The sequence below is a fragment of the Dendropsophus ebraccatus genome, chromosome 2 (genome assembly GCF_027789765.1).
Source record: "Dendropsophus ebraccatus isolate aDenEbr1 chromosome 2, aDenEbr1.pat, whole genome shotgun sequence".
Taxonomy (NCBI): domain Eukaryota; kingdom Metazoa; phylum Chordata; class Amphibia; order Anura; family Hylidae; genus Dendropsophus; species Dendropsophus ebraccatus.
Genome location: NC_091455.1, coordinates 105,891,469 through 105,909,117, shown reverse-complemented (window position 1 = coordinate 105,909,117; position 17,649 = coordinate 105,891,469). Strand labels below are relative to the sequence as shown.

At 42.1% G+C, this 17,649-nt stretch overlaps 1 protein-coding gene across 2 annotated transcripts in view; it reads left to right on the top strand.

Moving 5' to 3' along the window:
* Positions 1-17,649, top strand: part of C2H5orf22 (chromosome 2 C5orf22 homolog) — a 41,688-nt gene that overhangs the window by 10,877 nt on the left and 13,162 nt on the right. For both annotated transcript variants that reach the window (XM_069958136.1, XM_069958137.1), the window contains exons 3-5: positions 7,156-7,305; positions 10,150-10,585; positions 12,295-12,357. In XM_069958136.1, coding sequence (XP_069814237.1) covers positions 7,156-7,305; positions 10,150-10,585; positions 12,295-12,357 — 649 coding nt within the window. The remainder of the gene's footprint in view (positions 1-7,155; positions 7,306-10,149; positions 10,586-12,294; positions 12,358-17,649) is intronic.

Here is a 17,649-nt window from a genome sequence, read left to right as displayed (position 1 = left end):
CAGCACCTTGTTGTATCTATGCCACAAAGAATTGAGGCAGTTCTGAAGGCAAAAGGGGGTCCAACCCGTTACTAGCATGGTGTACCTAATAAAGTGGCCGGTGAGTGTAGATATATATATATATATATATAGTTATATATATAGTTAGATATTTATAGTTAGATAGATATATATATATATATATATATATATATATATATATATATATATATATATATATATATATATATATATATATATATATATATAATATATTATAATCTCAGTGAGTGCAGCCAGAAAAATCATCTTCACTTTATCCTGCAATATATGGAGCCAAGTAACATGTATTGTAATATATATATGACACAGTGTTAATTGTAAGCTATTACACAGGTTCTATATTTGCATATTCTTTAGCTATAAATAATTGACGATTTCTAAAAGATCTACAGTTCTGTAGACTTCAGTTAGAATTGGTTTTCAGATACAGTTACAGTGTTGGAGAAGACTGTGATTTAGTTTGTTGGCAAGTCATTTTGACACGCCAGGTTTGTAGCAATGTAACCCCTGAGGAAGTATGAGTACAAGGCTCTGGTTTAGCAGTAATTATTGCATGACCTAGGAAACGTTTGTCTTTCTACTTCCAACTTAATATATCAAGTTTGAAGAATTTTCTCTGGAGAAAACATTTTGTACAGTTTGCTGTAAATTTTCTTCTGCTACATGTATTACCTCTTCTGAGAGACAGTCAGCATGTTATTTGAGGGGGGGGTATACAAGGAAAGCTATCACTGAGTAGACAGTCTAGAATTGAACATGTCGTCATGTAGTGTACTATGTAACTCTAGTGTCAGTTTAAGTATTTTGTTGTGCATGGAGCAGGGCCGGAGGGGTGACATTCTTTCTGGACAGCTCTGCTTACTAAAGCAGGAATTGCAGGTTTGGAGATATGTTACTAGGGCTGGGTAATATGGCCTAAAAAAACTACAGTGTATATACTGTTTATTTAAATCATTTGTGTCATTAACTGACACAAAAACTCACAGGTAGAAAACGCCACACAGCACAGTGTATTCTCTACCTGTAACACCACACAGCATTGTATTCTCTACCTGTAACACCACACAGCACGCTGTATTCTCTACCTGTAACACCACACAGCACGCTGTATTCTCTACCTGTAACACCACACAGCACGCTGTATTCTCTACCTGTAACACCACACAGCGTGCTGTATTCTCTACCTGTAACACCACACAGCACGCTGTATTCTCTACCTGTAACACCACACAGCACGCTGTATTCTCTACCTGTAACACCACACAGTACACTGTATTCTCTACCTGTAACACCACACAGCACAGTGTATTCTCTACCCCTGACACCACACAGCACGCTGTATTCTCTACCCCTGACACCACACAGCGCACTGTATTCTCTACCTGTAACACCACACAGCACACTGTATTCTCTACCTGTAACACCACGCAGCGCACTGTATTCTCTACCTGTAACACCACGCAGCGCACTGTATTTTCTACCTGTAACACCACACAGCTGTTTTTTTTTTTTTTTTAGCAGATTGGGGACAAGAATAGCAGACAGTATATGTACCAGATCAGGTGGAAGCATCTTAAAACTCCAACCCTACACGTTTGGCCTACCATAGTAAATTCTTCTCTCCTCTTAGTTGTGAGGCCTCTCTAATAAATGCAATTAAATAACTCCTGTGTTACTTAACGTTAAATTGCTCATTGTTTCTTTTTTTCAAGGCCTTCACTTTAGTTAGCCCTCTCTGTTTTATTTTTGCCATTGTTCTTTGTACTGCTCTTCTCTAGGCACTCCCTCTTTTTCTCCCTTTATTTGCTAATGATATCCCTAACTCCTATGATTTATGGTAGATTTTTTTTTCTTTTATTGAACATATCTTTGTCCCTCTATCTTGTTGTTATAAGCTAACCTCACCATAACGCATAATGCATACCATTGCAAATAAGAATAATTCTTCACATTTTATGTACCTTGAATTATTTTATGCCATATCTTTATTACTTTTGTAGTGTATTTTGTCTTTGTTTTGATGCAATAAAAAAGTTCTCTTTTAAACGTTATTTAAAATTCAATAAAAAAAATTACCTAGTCTGGTCAAACTCTTTAGTGCACTGCACTTGTGTTGTCATGTATCATATTGAATTCTTCTTAAAACTGTTTTATTTTAATATTTAGCCTGTCTTAACCCCTTTCCCAACTCGTGACCGGCATTTTATGGCATGGGTCGGGTCAGAGGAGGCAGTCGGACTTGGACTATCTGCAGATAGCACCTATCTATAATGACTGTCTTTGTAGATAATTCCAATCACTGTCAATTAACTGGTTAGACATCATGGCCTCCAAACTGTTTTACCTGCATCCTTTGTGTTCTGGTAACCCATTCTGCACCCCAAAATGTAATCATGGGCAACTAGTCTGCACCCATGGCAGCACTACAGCAAAACATTGGTAAATGAATGTGTACAGAAATCTAGAAGTTTACCTACAGTGGAGAAAATAAGTACAGTGGTGCCTTGGCTTACGAGCATAATTTGTTCTGGGACTGTTCTTGTAATGCTAATTACTCTTAAACCAAAGCAAATGTTCCCATAAGAAATCATTGAAATGTAGACAATTGGTTCCTCACCCCAAAAATATTTTTTTATTTTGAATAACAAGTAAAACAAATGAATCGAACATTTAGAAAGCTGGATATGAAATATTATAAGTTACGATGCAGTATAGCAATCAGCATGCGGATTATAATGTATAGTAGGTGCATAAACCTGAAACTGCAGCAGTTTGTAGATATAGGATGGAGCTGCAGATCCCTCTGATGCAGTAGTATAGTACAACAGGCTAGAATGGAGAAGCAGGGCTGCTGTCAGAGGTCTGTGTGGTCACATAAGAGCACTGGGGAAGTGTTCAGCATGGACCAATCAGGAAGTGAGAATCACAGAGCTGGGCAAGAGGACAGGTTTAGCTGGGCAAGAGGACAGTGACAGAAACCTTTCTAAACAGCAATGTGAATGGCTGAGTATAAGTGGAGGCACATTCTAGAAGAAGTGGAGAGGATGGGAAACACAAAGGCTGTCAGAGACTGCAGGAAGGAATGAGCAGGACAATAACTGCATCACCTGCCGAATGGACCCTAGGACAGATCTTGGATTTAAAGCAGCTATCCAAAGGTACAAGTGGTTTGGGGGGGGTCAGATTGTGGGTACAGAGTGGCTTTAAAAGAAGCTATCTGACGGTACAAGCTGTTTGGGTGGTCAGATACGTACGTACAGAGTCGCTTTAATTAATTAATTTGCAAACCAAGAATTTTCTCTCTTACAAACCTGTAAGTTTTACTTTAAGAAGCCCTCCTACTCAGCACTCATTACCAGTATAAATTGCACCTCCCTTAACTCGTTACCTGTATGAAAAAGAAAAAAACTAAATGTCCACACAATTAATCCCACTCCAATCTCTTCACCATGGCCAAGACCAAATAATTGTCTAATGACACTAGGTACAAAATTTGTAGACCTACACAAGGCTGGGATGGGCCACAGGACAGTAGGCAAGCAGCTTGGTGAGAAGGCAACAACTGTTGGTGCAATTATTAGGAAATGGAAGCAACACAAGATCACTGTCACTATCTGGGGCTCCATGCATGATCTTTCCTCGTGGGGTAAGGATGATTATGAAAAAGGTCAGGACTACAAAGAAGGACCTAGTCAATGACCTGAAAGCTGGGACCAAAGTCTCAAAGATTACGGTTACACACTATGTCGTCATGGATTAAAATCATGCAGAACAGGCAAGTTCCGCCTGCTCATGCAAGCGCATGTCCAGGCCCGTGTGAATTTACCAATCATGATCTGGATGATCCAGAGGAGGCATGGGAGAAGTTCATGTGGTCAGATGAGACCAAAATAGAACTTTTTGGTATTGACTCCCTTCGCCGTGTTTGGCAGAAGAAGGATGAGTGCAATCCAAGAAAACAGTGGCAACATCTGCAAAGAGTTTGTATGTTCTCTCCGTGTTTGCTTGGGTGTCCTTCAGGTACTCCGGTCTCCTCCCACATCTAAAACATACAGATAGGTGAATTTAGATTGTGAGCCCTAATGGGGACAGGGAGCAATAATTGGGAAAAACTATTTAAAGTGCTGCGGAATCTGTGTGCGCTATACAAATAAAAGTATTATTATTATTATTAACTGCATCATATTGAAAAGAGGATGGGGCCATGTATTGCAAAATTTTATCCAACAACCTTTTTTTCTCAATAAGAGCAGTGAAGATGGTTCGTTGCTTGGTTTTGCAGCATAATATCGATCCAAAACACATAGCCAGAGTAACTAAGAAGTGGCTTCATAAAAAAAGCATTTAAAAGTCCTTTGGTGGGAACTGAACCTCAATATTTTCCAGTGACAGGCCCGACCTGAAAGATCTGGAGAAGATCCATATGGACGAGTGATCACTCTTTAGCCGCAAGAGAGATTGCTAATCTGATTGTGGCAATTGATTTCTGAGACAATTCTGGTCTTTTTGGTATGCTACATGACCACCTTCCATTGGAAAAACCAGACCTTGATCCAATATTGTGCTTCAAAAATTAGGCCTAAAGATATGCACTTATGTCATTTTGCCTTTATTTCTGAAATAAAAGGGTGTCCAGAGATTTTGACTCTTCCTCACATGTGTGATTTGAAACATGTCCAGAGCTACCAGCTGCAGAAAAGTTTTTTTTTTTTTTTTTTCTTTTATGCTGGTGGCAGGATACACTGTCAGAATCCAGAGAGAGAAATCTTCCAGCAGCTCCATTGTATACAGTTTAATCAACGGTGCTGCCGTAAGTATTCAGATTCCGACACACTGCTGCAAGGAGTGCGGCGGCAGAATTTTGACAGTGTATCCTGCCCCCGGCTAAAGTTGATAGTTATGGTTTAAAGGTAAAGTTACAGCGTAGAATTACTGTACAGTCATGGCCAAAAGTTTTGGGAATGACACAAATATTAATTTTTACAAAGTCTTCTGGTTCAGTTTTTAAAATGACAATTTGCATATACTCCAGAATGTTATAAAGAGTGATCAGCTTAACAGCAAAAGTCAATATTTGCCTACGAAATAAACTTTATCCCCAAAAACACATTTCAACATCATTGCAGCCCTGCCTTAAAAGGACCAGCTAACATTGTTTCAGTGATTGTTCCATTAACACAGGTGTGTGTTGATGAGGACAGGGCTGGAGATCAATCTGTCATGATTAAGTAAGAATGACACCACTGGACAATTTAAAAGGAGGCTGGTGCTTGGCATCATTGTTTCTCTTCTGTTAACTATGGTTATCTCTAATGAAACACGTGCAGTCATCATTGCACTGCACAAAAATGGCCTAACAGGGAAGAGTATCGCAGCTAGAAAGATTGCACCTCAGTCAACAATCTATCGCATCATCAAGAACTTCAAGGAGAGAGGTTCCATTGTTGCCAAAAAAGGCTCCAGGGCACCCAAGAAAGACCAGCAAGCACCAGGACCGTCTCTTAAAAGTTTCAGCTGCGGGATCGGGCTACCAGCAGTGCAGAGCTTGCTCAGGAATGGCAGCAGGCATGTGTGAGGGCATCTGCACACACTGTGAGGCTGAGACTCTTGGAGCAAAGCCTGGTCTTGAGGGCAGCAAAGAAGCCACTTCTCTCCAGAAAAAAACATCAGGGAGAGGCTGATATTCTGCAAAATATACTGGGAGTGGACTGCTGAGGACTGGGGTAAAGTAATTTTCTCTGATGAATCCCCTTTTCTGATTGTTTGGGACATCTGGAAAACAGCTTATTCGGAGAAGACGTTGTAAGCGTTAGACCAGTCTTGACTCATGCCAACTGTAAAGCATCCTGAAACCATTCATGTGTGGGGTTGCTTCTCAGCCAAGGGAATCGGCTCTCTCACAGTCTTGCCTGAAAACAGAGCCATGAATAAAGAATGGTACCAGAATGTCCTCCAAGAGCAACTTCTCCCAACCGTCCAAGAGCAGTTTGGTGATAAACAATGCCTTTTCCAGCATGATGGAACACCTTGCCATAAAGCAAAGGTGATAACTAAATGGCTCAGGGAACAAAACATAGAGATTTTGGGTCCATGGCCTGGAAACTCCCCAGATCTTAATCCCATTAAGAACTTGTGGTCAATCATCAAGAGACGGGTGGACAAACAAAAACCGACAAATTCTGACAAAATGCAAGCATTGATTGTGCAACAATGGGCTCATTCTAACTGTCAGTATAAGCTTTTGTTACTCATAATATGATTGCAATTATATTTCTGTATGTGATAAAAAAAATCTGACAAACACACATAAAAACCAGAGGACAGCAGATCATGTGAAAATATATTTGTGTCATTCTCAAAACTTTTGGCCATGACTGTACATATAAAAGCACTGCCAGCTACCAGTAGAGCATTGCGCATGCATTCAGTGTGTATCTTTCTTTCTAAATTTTTGTTGACTTTAACAAAAGGCTTTTCATAATCCAGGGACTGTGTTACAGGGGTGTGTCTATGACATTCCTTGCGCCTTCCCTTCTCTGCTGCCCCTGCTTTGTCTTTCCACCCCCACTTTCTTATTGTATAATAGACAAGCAGGTCTCCTGGTTACATGTTATCCCATGCTGGAGCATGCACTCTTTTGCCCCAATTCCCTGCAGTTGCCCCTGCACATGTGCCAACACTGACAAATCAACTGGCTGCAAAAAGTGATTCAAAAATTTTCCTCTGGAGTACGTTAACAGAAAACCTCTAAACGTCACCCAGCTTTACCAGAAACTGATAAGAAGTAAATACAAAATGATTAAATCTGTTTTTAGGTAAATTGATGATAATGCAGATACAGTATTTTAGGAAATTGAGAAAGTATAAGGAAGCTAAACTTGAGAGAATTTAGGTGTTGGCTTTTTTTTCTAATGCCACATGGTACAGTTGGCTGTATACTGTAACATATTCAACACAAATATTGTAAATGCAATGTGTGGTATAGACTTAGAGATCTGCTATGCTGATTTATTTATTGGTTTCTTTTGCTAATCTTTTAATAAGATATTTGCAGCTTACTATATGGGTTGGCAGGTTACTTTTATTCCTCACATGTATTTTACTTTTCTGTAGCGAGTTAAGTATCGAGAACTGGATCATGCCTGTAGTGTATGCTGGACACTTCTCTCAAGTTTTATGGCTCCATCCCTCGTGGGCTCAGCAGATCAAAGAAGGCAAGCACTTCTTTCTGGTTGGCAAAGACAAGTCTACAACTACAATTAGGTATTTTTCATTCTTTACCTACAGATAATGTGTGATGTTCTCTAATTCAATAACCATGACACATCGGCTTCTTGGTGAACTGCTTTAATGAATAGTGTAATAAAATATCTATTCAAGTATTTTATCAATGAATAATTTGATAAATGGGCAGTGTGTACACTACACCCAAATTATGGATGGTATACAGTGATAGTGTAGAGTGATGTAGAATAAAGGCATATCAAATAGGAATATATATATATATATATATATCCCCCTTAAAGCAACTCTGTACCCACAATCTGACCCCTCCCCCCCAAACCGCTCGTACCTTCAGATAGCTGCTTTTAATCCAAGATCTGTCCTGGGGTCCGTTCGGCAGGTGATGCAGTTATTGTCCTAAAAAATCAACTTTTAAACTGGCAGCCCCGTGCCCAACGGCCGGGACTTAGATTGTGTATCCATTAGGTACAAGTGGTTTGGGGGGAGGGGTCAGATTGTGGGTATAGAGTTGCTTTAAGCTGAGTGTACAACTAATTTTGTGACCCAAAGAAATGTACTAGGGATATATCTAATTGTAGGCTCTCAAGAAGCTAGGCAGGGTACTAGGTATTTGTAAATTTAAAAAAAAAATCCAGGGTCGCACACTTCTTTAAAAATAGCCAGGGAGGAGGTGGCTGAACTTAACAATGTGCATTTACCTCCCCTGCTCCAGCGCAGGGGTCCACTGTCCCCCGCATCATCAGCCACTTCCTGGTTTGAGTCTGAACCTGGGTCGTGATATGCTTGCGGCGGCCAGTGCGAGATCCACATGGCTATACCAGAGCCACGCTGACTCCACTGGAGGGTGAGATAAAAAGTACTGTATTTTCCTGTGTATAAGACTTCTTTTTAACCCAGGAAAATCTTTCCAAAAGTCAGGGGTCGTCTTATACACTGGGTGCCGTCTTTTAGGGCAGGTGAGGAAAACTTTGTAAACAGACTGGAGAATCTGCGGTTGCCCGCATACGGTGGGGAAGGCTCAAAAACTGCTACATCCCAACGTATGCACCAATCGTATGAAGGGCAGAGCAAGCTGCAGGCATCCGGGGAATGGAAAAAAGAGAGCACTGGGCGCTGTGCCCAGAAAAACTCACCTTTCACCTGTCTGGCCCGCCCTTGTATCCTATCGGTACTACTGTACCTCCTTCTCTGCCTCTCAGATCTTGCTGCTGGCTGTTTTTTTTTTTAAATTCATTTTTATTTGTAGATGAGCAGGCAGTGAATCCAGCATAATTTTGTCTTCCTCAGCTTCTCATCACTGCTCATTCCCCTGCCCATTGTTCTCTTGCCAGTTCCCTGCACAGAGCTGCTGCGCAACAGTGCACTACACAATATTCTAAAAGCAGCAAGTCTGTTGTTTAGAGCAATATTCTGCAGCAGCCCTGGACACAAAACTGGGCGGAGGGAAGTAGGGTGGGAGGGCTCCAATAGGTTTCTACAGTATTTCCTTTCACTTGACGTCAGCATACACCTTTGAGTAGTGGATGTTTCTGGTATTACAGCTCTGTCAGTTAAAGACATTGAGAAGAAGCTGCAGTACTGGGCACAGCCACTGCTAGTGTTACAGAGCGGTGTCTAGTAAACAGAGCTGGCTTATAATTGCAAATGTTCTAGAATTCTGTTCCAAGAACTCTCCTGCATGCTCTGTGCCACATTTATTTTTGACATTTTGTAGACACTTCAAAACATCTGACAAAAGGGGTGTGGTATCAAGAAATTTCTAAAAGATCACCTTAAAAACTGTATTATAGGGGCTCACCTAAACTGTCAGAAATCTGTCTGTCAACAAGCTTGTCCATAGTTTCCAATAGCTACTAGCAGAACTGGAAGATCCGCTCTTGAAAGATAAATGCAGTATAGTTCCATTTTTCGTTATGCTAGTTGAGGAAAAATACATCTTTATTATGCCTTAGGGTGACAAAGTATTTGAACTAGGCACGTAGAGGGGCATTATAGAGCTGGGGGGTGTAAGAGCAATGGGTAAGGAGATTCATTTTCCCCACAAAAGACAAAGGGACACTGCCTCCGCCTGGAGAAAAAAAAATAAAAAATATATCTCCTTAAGGTAAAGTCGTCTCTACCTAAAGAACAATGAATCTCTGAAAGTCTAGAGCTGGTCATAGTGGAAACTGTGGGGGGCTTTAAAACAGGCTTAGACAAAATAGCAATAATGCATATGTAGAAATATATATATACTCCCTTGGCTGAACCTGATGGTTGTGTGTCTTTTTTTTAAACTTAATATGTAACAAGTGCAAGAGACAATACTTGCTGTAATACAGTTGGAGTGTTCCTATATTCTAAACATAAAAATGTAGCATATTTTTAACCACACTGCATTATAGTATTATCATATTTTATACTATTAAATTTTATGGAGCCTAAGTGAATACTTTTATCCTAGAGCTGAACTCCCTATTGGAAACATTCCTGACAGTTTAGTTTAAATCTTCTAATGCAGCTGGACTGTTTTTGCCATAGCACATGTATGTACATTTTATTCTAAATGAAGACTAAAACATTTGCTCAAAAGGTAATATATACTGTACAGGTTAAACCGCATTCTGTATTGTTTTTGTTGTTTCCTTTGTCTCTGTGTGAAGAATAAAACCTAGTGGTACTGGTATTATGTGGATCCTGCTGAATTCCCTGGAACCTTGAGGCTGACTTGCGTCATTTTGCTAAAGTATTATACTTCTCATAGACACATTTATTGGAGTGAATAGATTCCTTACTGTTGCACATTGACCTGTATTCATGAGATGTAAAGATCAGAATTCTAAATTGTACTCTGCACAAATGTTCTCAATCTTGTTAATTCAGGGTCACAAGCACAGATGATTACTTTCTAAGTGATGGTCTTTATGTGCCTGAGGAACAGCTTGAAAACCCCAAACCTCTTCATTTGGATGTCATTTTGTTGAACCCCGTGATGGAACCAGGCTGTGAAGATGCAGACAAAGGTGAATCTGCTGCTAAAAAACTCAAGCTTGCAGAAAATGATGAAATAGCAGGTGGTCCTGCCTCTGCATTTCAATGTGCGTCTTCACAGGGAGTTGCCTTTGCTGTGTGTGATGGAGCAGAAGACAACTTCAGAAAGGGCTCTTCCCCTTGTGACTACATGGAAACAAATAGTGATTTAAATGCTAAACTTGCTAAAAGCATTGTACAAGTCTTGGAAAAAGGAAATGCTTACATCTTGGATATAGATTTAGATTTCTTTTCAGTGAAGAATCCATTCAAAGAGATGTACACACAGGTATGTATGAGCAAAGCACATGTAGAGTGGGACAAAACTTTTGCTAAGTGAGATATGTGCCCTTATGAAAGAAAGAGAAGCATGTGTCTGATCTTTAAATAGTACACAGTTAAACTTATGTAGCACTTTCACAGCTTATTACAAAGCCAATATTCAGTCAGTATTTGGTCAGTATTTTGCAACCTCAACCAGGAGTGGATTGAAAACACAGAAAGGCTATGTTCACACAAAGGTGCAATTGAGAGAATGGCTGCCCTATAACAATAAAGAACTGCCATTATTTCAATACAACAGCCGTTGTTTTAAAATAACAGCAAATATTTGCCATTAAATGGCAGCCATCCACTCAATTTCAACATTGTGTGAACAGATCCTTTCTGTGTTTTCAATCCACTTCTGGTTTTGGTTGCAATATGAGGACCACAATACTGACTGAAATATACGTAGTGTGAACCCAGCCTTAGCTTGCATTCAAACGTACAGGATCTGCAGCAGATTTGATGGCGCGGATTTGAAGCTGCAGATTCAAAGCAAATCAATTCTGGGCCATCAAATCTGCGGCGGATTTGCTGCGGATCTGTTGCAGATCTGCTGCAGACTCAAATCTGCGCCATCAAATCTGCAGCAGATCCTGTACATGTGAACGCACCCTGAATTATACTGTGTGTGAACCCAGCTTAAGGGTGCATTCACATGTACAGGATCTGCTGCAGATTCAAAGCAAATCAATTGTAGGGTGCTAACACACACGACCGATGCGCAGAAGATCTGCAGCAGATTTGATGGTGCAAATTTGATGTTGTGTTCAGTTATTTACATCAAATCTGCTGCGTATCTGCAGCAGAAAATTCACAGCGATACAGTGTGTGTGAAGCTTCCCTAATACTTTGGTTACAGCAGTAACTACAACAGTGGTGCACAACTTGTAGTTCCCATTGTGCCTTTACAGCCATAGGAGAGCTGCATTTTTTGTACCTCTGGGATATGTCATTCTGTTTTCAATATGGTAACAAAACTGGGCACATATGTTGTGTTCCATCCCCAGTAGTCACCACAGTATCATGGACAATCATCACTCAATTCAGAAAAAGACTTTAAAGTGTACCTGTAGTTATAACTTTCAAATTCTGAACCAGAAGTTGATGTGATATAAAGCAAGTTTGCAATTTACGTTAATTGTTGTTGTTTCTTTTTTTTTTGTTATCATGGAGAATATGGCACTTCCTGTTTTCTGACTTTTTTATTTTCCTCAAAGAGTCAGAAAACAAGAAGTCCAGTGTTTCCCAGGCAATCTGACAGGCCGTTCACAGAGAAGGCAGTTATGTGTTTGATGGACACATTGAGCTGTGACTCTCTGTATTGGCCGGAATTCCTGTGTTTTAGTCTGTTTTTTCAAACCAGCACAAGTCAGAAAATCTGCCTGCAGGAGACTGGACTTGGATTTCTGGTAAGTTCAGCTTTGTTTTACAGCATGATAACAACAAAAATAATGAATGAACTGTATATTGCAAACTTGTTTTATATCACATCTACTGTTGATTTCGAATTTGGAAAGTTATAACGACAGGTACACTTTAAGAAAAGCATAGCATGCCCCAGATTTCTTGCATCTAGACCTTTTGCTAGTGCTTTAACTAGCCCTATTTTCCTTGTTAAGTCACATGTTCTCCTATGCAGTGTTATGTTTCTGATTTTGTAATGTTTTTCAGGAGGAATACAAAATCTTGCAGGAATTGTACAGTTTCAAGAAACCAGGCTCTGGATCCTTAGAGGTAAGTCACGCGTTACATTGCTTTTCCACTATGGAATTCATGTTTCATTCCTGCTTTTTGGAAGCAATGTATTTATTTGCTCTCCCTCCCATTTACACCTGATTGGCAGCATAGTGACGCAGCCTGGTTGGCTGTTACAGCGCTTGCCAGTCAACTGTGCTCATAATGAATTTCACTGCTGATTGGCTAAAATGGTGCTAGCCAGCCAAAAAGCAGTGAAAGTTGCTGTTAGTTGACTGCAACTGTGGAGGAGTTTCAGGCTACACTTTGGGGGGGGGGGGGGGGGTTGTTTAGCTGGACCTGTAGGGGACTGGCTGCACCAGTGTGCGGAGGTCATATCTACTGTAAGACTGTTCCATTTACCCCCCCCTGTATGTAAAAATAGAGCAAGAGAAAGAAATAGAAATTAAGCATGAGCATAAGGAGCGCATAGTATATGCAAGGGATTAGGAAAAAATCTACTATAATAAATATTTGTACACAAACGACCCCCCCAGTAAAACACACAGTAGCACATGCCCACACACAGACGGACACATACAGTAACATGCACATGCAGTTAGGCTGCATTCACCTGTCTGGAACACTGACGTGGAATGACCGTTCCAGAGTCCCACCACGCCCTGACAGCATCTGTAATTAGATGCTGGGAGCGGAGGAACTGTATTCATAAGCACCGCGCTGTAATGAAGCAGCCGCGCGGTGCTGTTACTATAACGCGGTGCTTATGAATACAGTTCCCCTGCTCCCAGCATCTAATTACAGATGCTGTCCGGGCTGTCCTGCAGTTCTGCCTTTGGCCACTAGGTTTGCTGTGTGAGGCCCCATTCACACTTCTGTCAAAATAAAATCTGTTCATTTTTCTTATCAGGAATTCCTGTCAGGATTTCCTGACCCATAGAGTTGCATTGAACACTTGATACCTTGGATATATATATTTTTTTTATTTCATTCCCCACTATTTCCATATTCTTCAAAACACAGAAAACAAATATTCTCATAATCTTAGCTAGAGTATTCCCAGTCATCATAGACCAGGGGTGATGATGGACTCTGGCAAAAGGCATGGTGGACAGACAGATGACACATAGCAGCAGAGCACTAACACAATTCATCTTAAAAAAAAAAAATAAAAAAAAAAATATATATATTTGACCAGCACTAAAAACTAGCAATTGGATCCATGATTTAGACTTCACTTCAAACTAGATTTAGAGCATTCACTTCAAACCAGATATAGCCAAAACCTGGCATGGGCCCATACCATGGTTAAGACAGAAAACTGCTGCCAGTAAGCAAATAAGCATAAGAGCAAAAGACACTGACACTGCAGCAGAATTTCTGTCATGCCTAACTAACTGTCATGCATCCTTTCTTATAGCTGTTTTGTGCCATTCTTCTGTTTTTACTAGAAATATATGACCAAGTAGCCAGCTAGGTGTTACCAACTGGGGGCATGTCCTTGGACAGTCTGGCATTCAGGGCTGTGGAGTCGGAGTTGGAGCTAGTTTTGGCTGGAGTCGGAGTTGGAGTCAGAAAAAAAAATGTTTAAAAAAATGTAGAATTGAATTTTAATATGAACTTTACAAGTTTTGCTCATGAATATTTATTATGAGCAACATTCTAATAGGACACCGGCCCTATTACATAAGGGTGGTCATAGAAAAGTTGTCAGTCACTATTAGGCAGTTTGTTTCTGAGCTGGAAGAATCCATTGTGTGGGGGGAGATCTGTGCTGTTCTCTTCCTGGATGCTGGATGACTGTATATGAGCAGCAGTGTACTATGGAGATATCCTGTGTAATATAGAGGAGGAGGAGAAGACATAAGTAGTGTAGCTGTAACCTCTGTCCTCAGTGTGATGTTTTCTCTCTGGGAGAAGATTGTGTGTTTTTCTTCCGTGTTCTATGGCTTCAGCTGTCTGTGTGTGTATGTGTGTGTGCGTGCGCTATGGCTGCAGTATGCTGTGTGTGTGCTATGACTACAGCAGGCTGTGTGTGTGTGTGTGTGTGCTATGGCTGCAGCAGGCTGTGCGTATGTGTGCTATGGCCGCAGCAGGCTGTGTGTGTGTGGTGTGTACGCTATGACTGCAGCAAGCTGTGTGTGTGCTATTGCTGAAGCAGGCTGTGTGTGTGTGTGTGTGTTGTGCTATGGCTGCAGCAGGCTGTGTGTGTGTATGCTATGGCTGCAGCAGGCTGTGTGTGTGTGTGTGTGCGTACTATTGCGCGCCCCCACAGTGACCTTCTATATCACTGTGTGACCTCCTATATCACTGTGTGACCCCTCTCTATATCACTGTGTGATCCCTCCTCTCTAAACGACTTTCTAACAATTTTAATCTGTTTAAGGAGCACCCCTCTCAGGAACGCCTTAAAGGTATCCCAAACCACCAGAGGAGAAGCAGTTCCTCTGTTGGCCTGCCAAAAGACAGATATTTCTTGTTTAATTAGCTCCTTATTTTTAATGATAGTCAACCAGTGGGGATTGATACTCATACTCCGACATGGAGCTGAGAAGCGCCCCCCACCAATCTCCACTAAGAGGGGTGCATGGTCCGACACTGTCTTGGGTTAGTATTTCACTTTCGAGATTGACTGCATGGCAAGATCGTTACATAGTAATAGGTCAATCCCCGAGGCTGCATCATAGGATGTACTGAAGCACGAAAACTCTACCCTATCCAGGTGCAGCAGTCGCCAAGCGTCCAACCATCCCACCTCCCCACAAAAGTCGCTAAGGGGTGACCGTCCCACCCCAAAACTGCCATCTCTCCTCCTCCTATCCATAGAGGGGTCCATGGCACAGTTGAAAGCGCCCAAAATATAAAGTTGGTCATATATTTTATCTTTGGTGTACTCCAGAAGCTTGACCAGGCTATGTGTCTTAAACGGAGGGGAAATATAAATAAATGCTAGTATTACTCTACTCCCATCCAGTTCTCCGTGTAAAAACACCCCGTCCATCCCTCTTGGAGTTGATCACCTGAAAGTTAACCTTTCTATGGACTAACACCGATACCCCCGTATGAGGATAAAGTAGAATGGAATTCATAGCTGGCCCAGTGTTTTTTGAGTTTACCCAGGTTATCTCTATCCGCATGTGTTTCTACCAAACACACTATAGCCAGTAGATGTCTGTTAAGGATATCAGTGATAGCGCTTCTCTTTCCTCGGTCCGCCATTCCGCGGACATTCCACATTAAAATTCTAGTCATAATGGTTTAACTTGGTGTACTGCGGGGGCCCTGAGAGAAGAGCCAGCCAGATAGGACGCAAGAAAAAGTACAAAAGGAAAAAAAAAAAGAGTATATGTGTCTATTGTCCAAACAATGGGACTACAGCTATTAATTCGATTCAAGTAGCCCAATATTGATGCGACTTAACTGTTACAGACAGGCCTCGTCACTCTATTTCAGCTGTGGAATTAGACAGTCAGTCTATGGACCATATGGCAAGTGTTGGTTGTACATGTAAGAACATTAGCACATAACCATACTACAGGTCAGTAACTCTTTACAATTTAAAAGGGGGAAAAAAAAAGTTTCATTCCAGCTCATAATTCACTTGCTCTTAGATGGATACAGGGGAATCTAGGAGTCCTGCTCTTCTGTTGCTGTCCTCGTAAGTTCAAGATTCCAAACTGCTTTCGCTTAAAAAGAAAACAAAGAGAAAGGGAACAATAGCAAAGTGCACAATATACATTATATTGGTAAGTTCTTCCCATATGAGAACTGTCCGTTCCCCAATGCACAAAAGAAACATTTCCCACACTCTGCAGGTATATATAACTTGGCTCCTGTGTGAGTTCTCTGGTGCCGACTATGATGCGATTTTTAGAGTCCAGCATTACTCCCGCTCTAGGAAGGACAGGGGCCTCTACCTTCCTTGTGGCCACATTCACAGCCCTGTGGCAGGGGCAGGGCAGTAATACACCAAAAATAAACAGTCACCTGTTACTCTTGCTGTTGCAAATGCAGAGTGTCCCAGACGCCCCTTGCAGCAGGGTTTAAACACCAATAATGGAATGTGTAAAGCTGATATCCGCACTCCCCACAACTGTGGCATAGATCTGCCGGTAGAATGAGCTATAATGAGCGTGTGCAGGCCATTCCCCACGGTATCAAACCTCCTGTCTTGCAACAATAAAGTACCTTTAGGCTGCTGACGTTTAATTTAAAGTCCGGGCGTTGCGTTTGCCCGAGATGAAATGTGTCGTAGTGGAGGGGACGTGTGTCACAGTAACAGGATCACCAGCTCACTGATGGAGGCAGATAGAGAGGGAAAAAGAACACACAAGCATATTGCTTCCGCCCCCTTTGCTTGCCCTGTTGCGCCTACCACACACCAGTGCTAGCCATGGGCTCTTACCACCTGTTGTGGGCGAGCTCATCAGAGGTGGTGCAGCTCCAACACGCTGCCCGCTTTGTCCCGTACTCCACGGCGTGCCACGTGACGCACGCCACCCTTCTCCGTCTGTCCTTCCTCTGGAGGGGGCGGCGGTCTTTTTTGTGGCATCCCGCTTCTCCACCAATCACAGTGGCTGCACAGTGCATGTGGGCTTCTGTCTCCCGGCGCCTTCCGCGCCATTCGCTCCGGAGCCAGATCTTCCCCATGAGGACATCCCGCCCCGGCAGCATCCAGGGGCTGATCCGCCCGAGCACCAACTCTCCTTGCCGGCAGCAGCAAGCTCCATCTCGGCCTCCGATATCGCTGACCGCTTCAGGTATCGGATTCAGATCCCCGGCGCGGGGTCAGGGTGGGAGGGACCGGACGTGCGCGGCTACCACGTCATGCCGCCAGCCCCTCCTCCGCCCGATTAGCACTCATTTAGTAAAGTGATTGGGCCGTGTAATACAGCCTTAAAGTGACACTGTCACCCCCTTTTTGCATTATAACTTCTCTACACAGGTGTAAAGGGTAAATTTAGCAGTTTTCATACCTTATTTTATATCATATGTCATGGTGCTTGTTCCTCTAAAAGATGATGTTTTATCATCTGAGGATAGTGCTATCTGGGCAGGCTTCACGGCCAAAGTGCCACTAAGCCCCACCCACATCATTACCATAGCGCCCCCAAAGGCCTAGAGGGGGTGGGGCCTAGACCTTTAGGGTTGTCTGTTCCAATGGCCATCGAGGGGCGAGGAACATACACGCCAATGACGTTACGTGGGAGGGCCCGATGGTGACTGTGGGTGGGGCTAAGTGGTGCTTTAGCTGTAAAGCCCTGCCCAGGTAGCACAGTCCGCAGATGATAAAAGATCTCTTTTTATTGGAACAAGCACCAAACTGCAGAA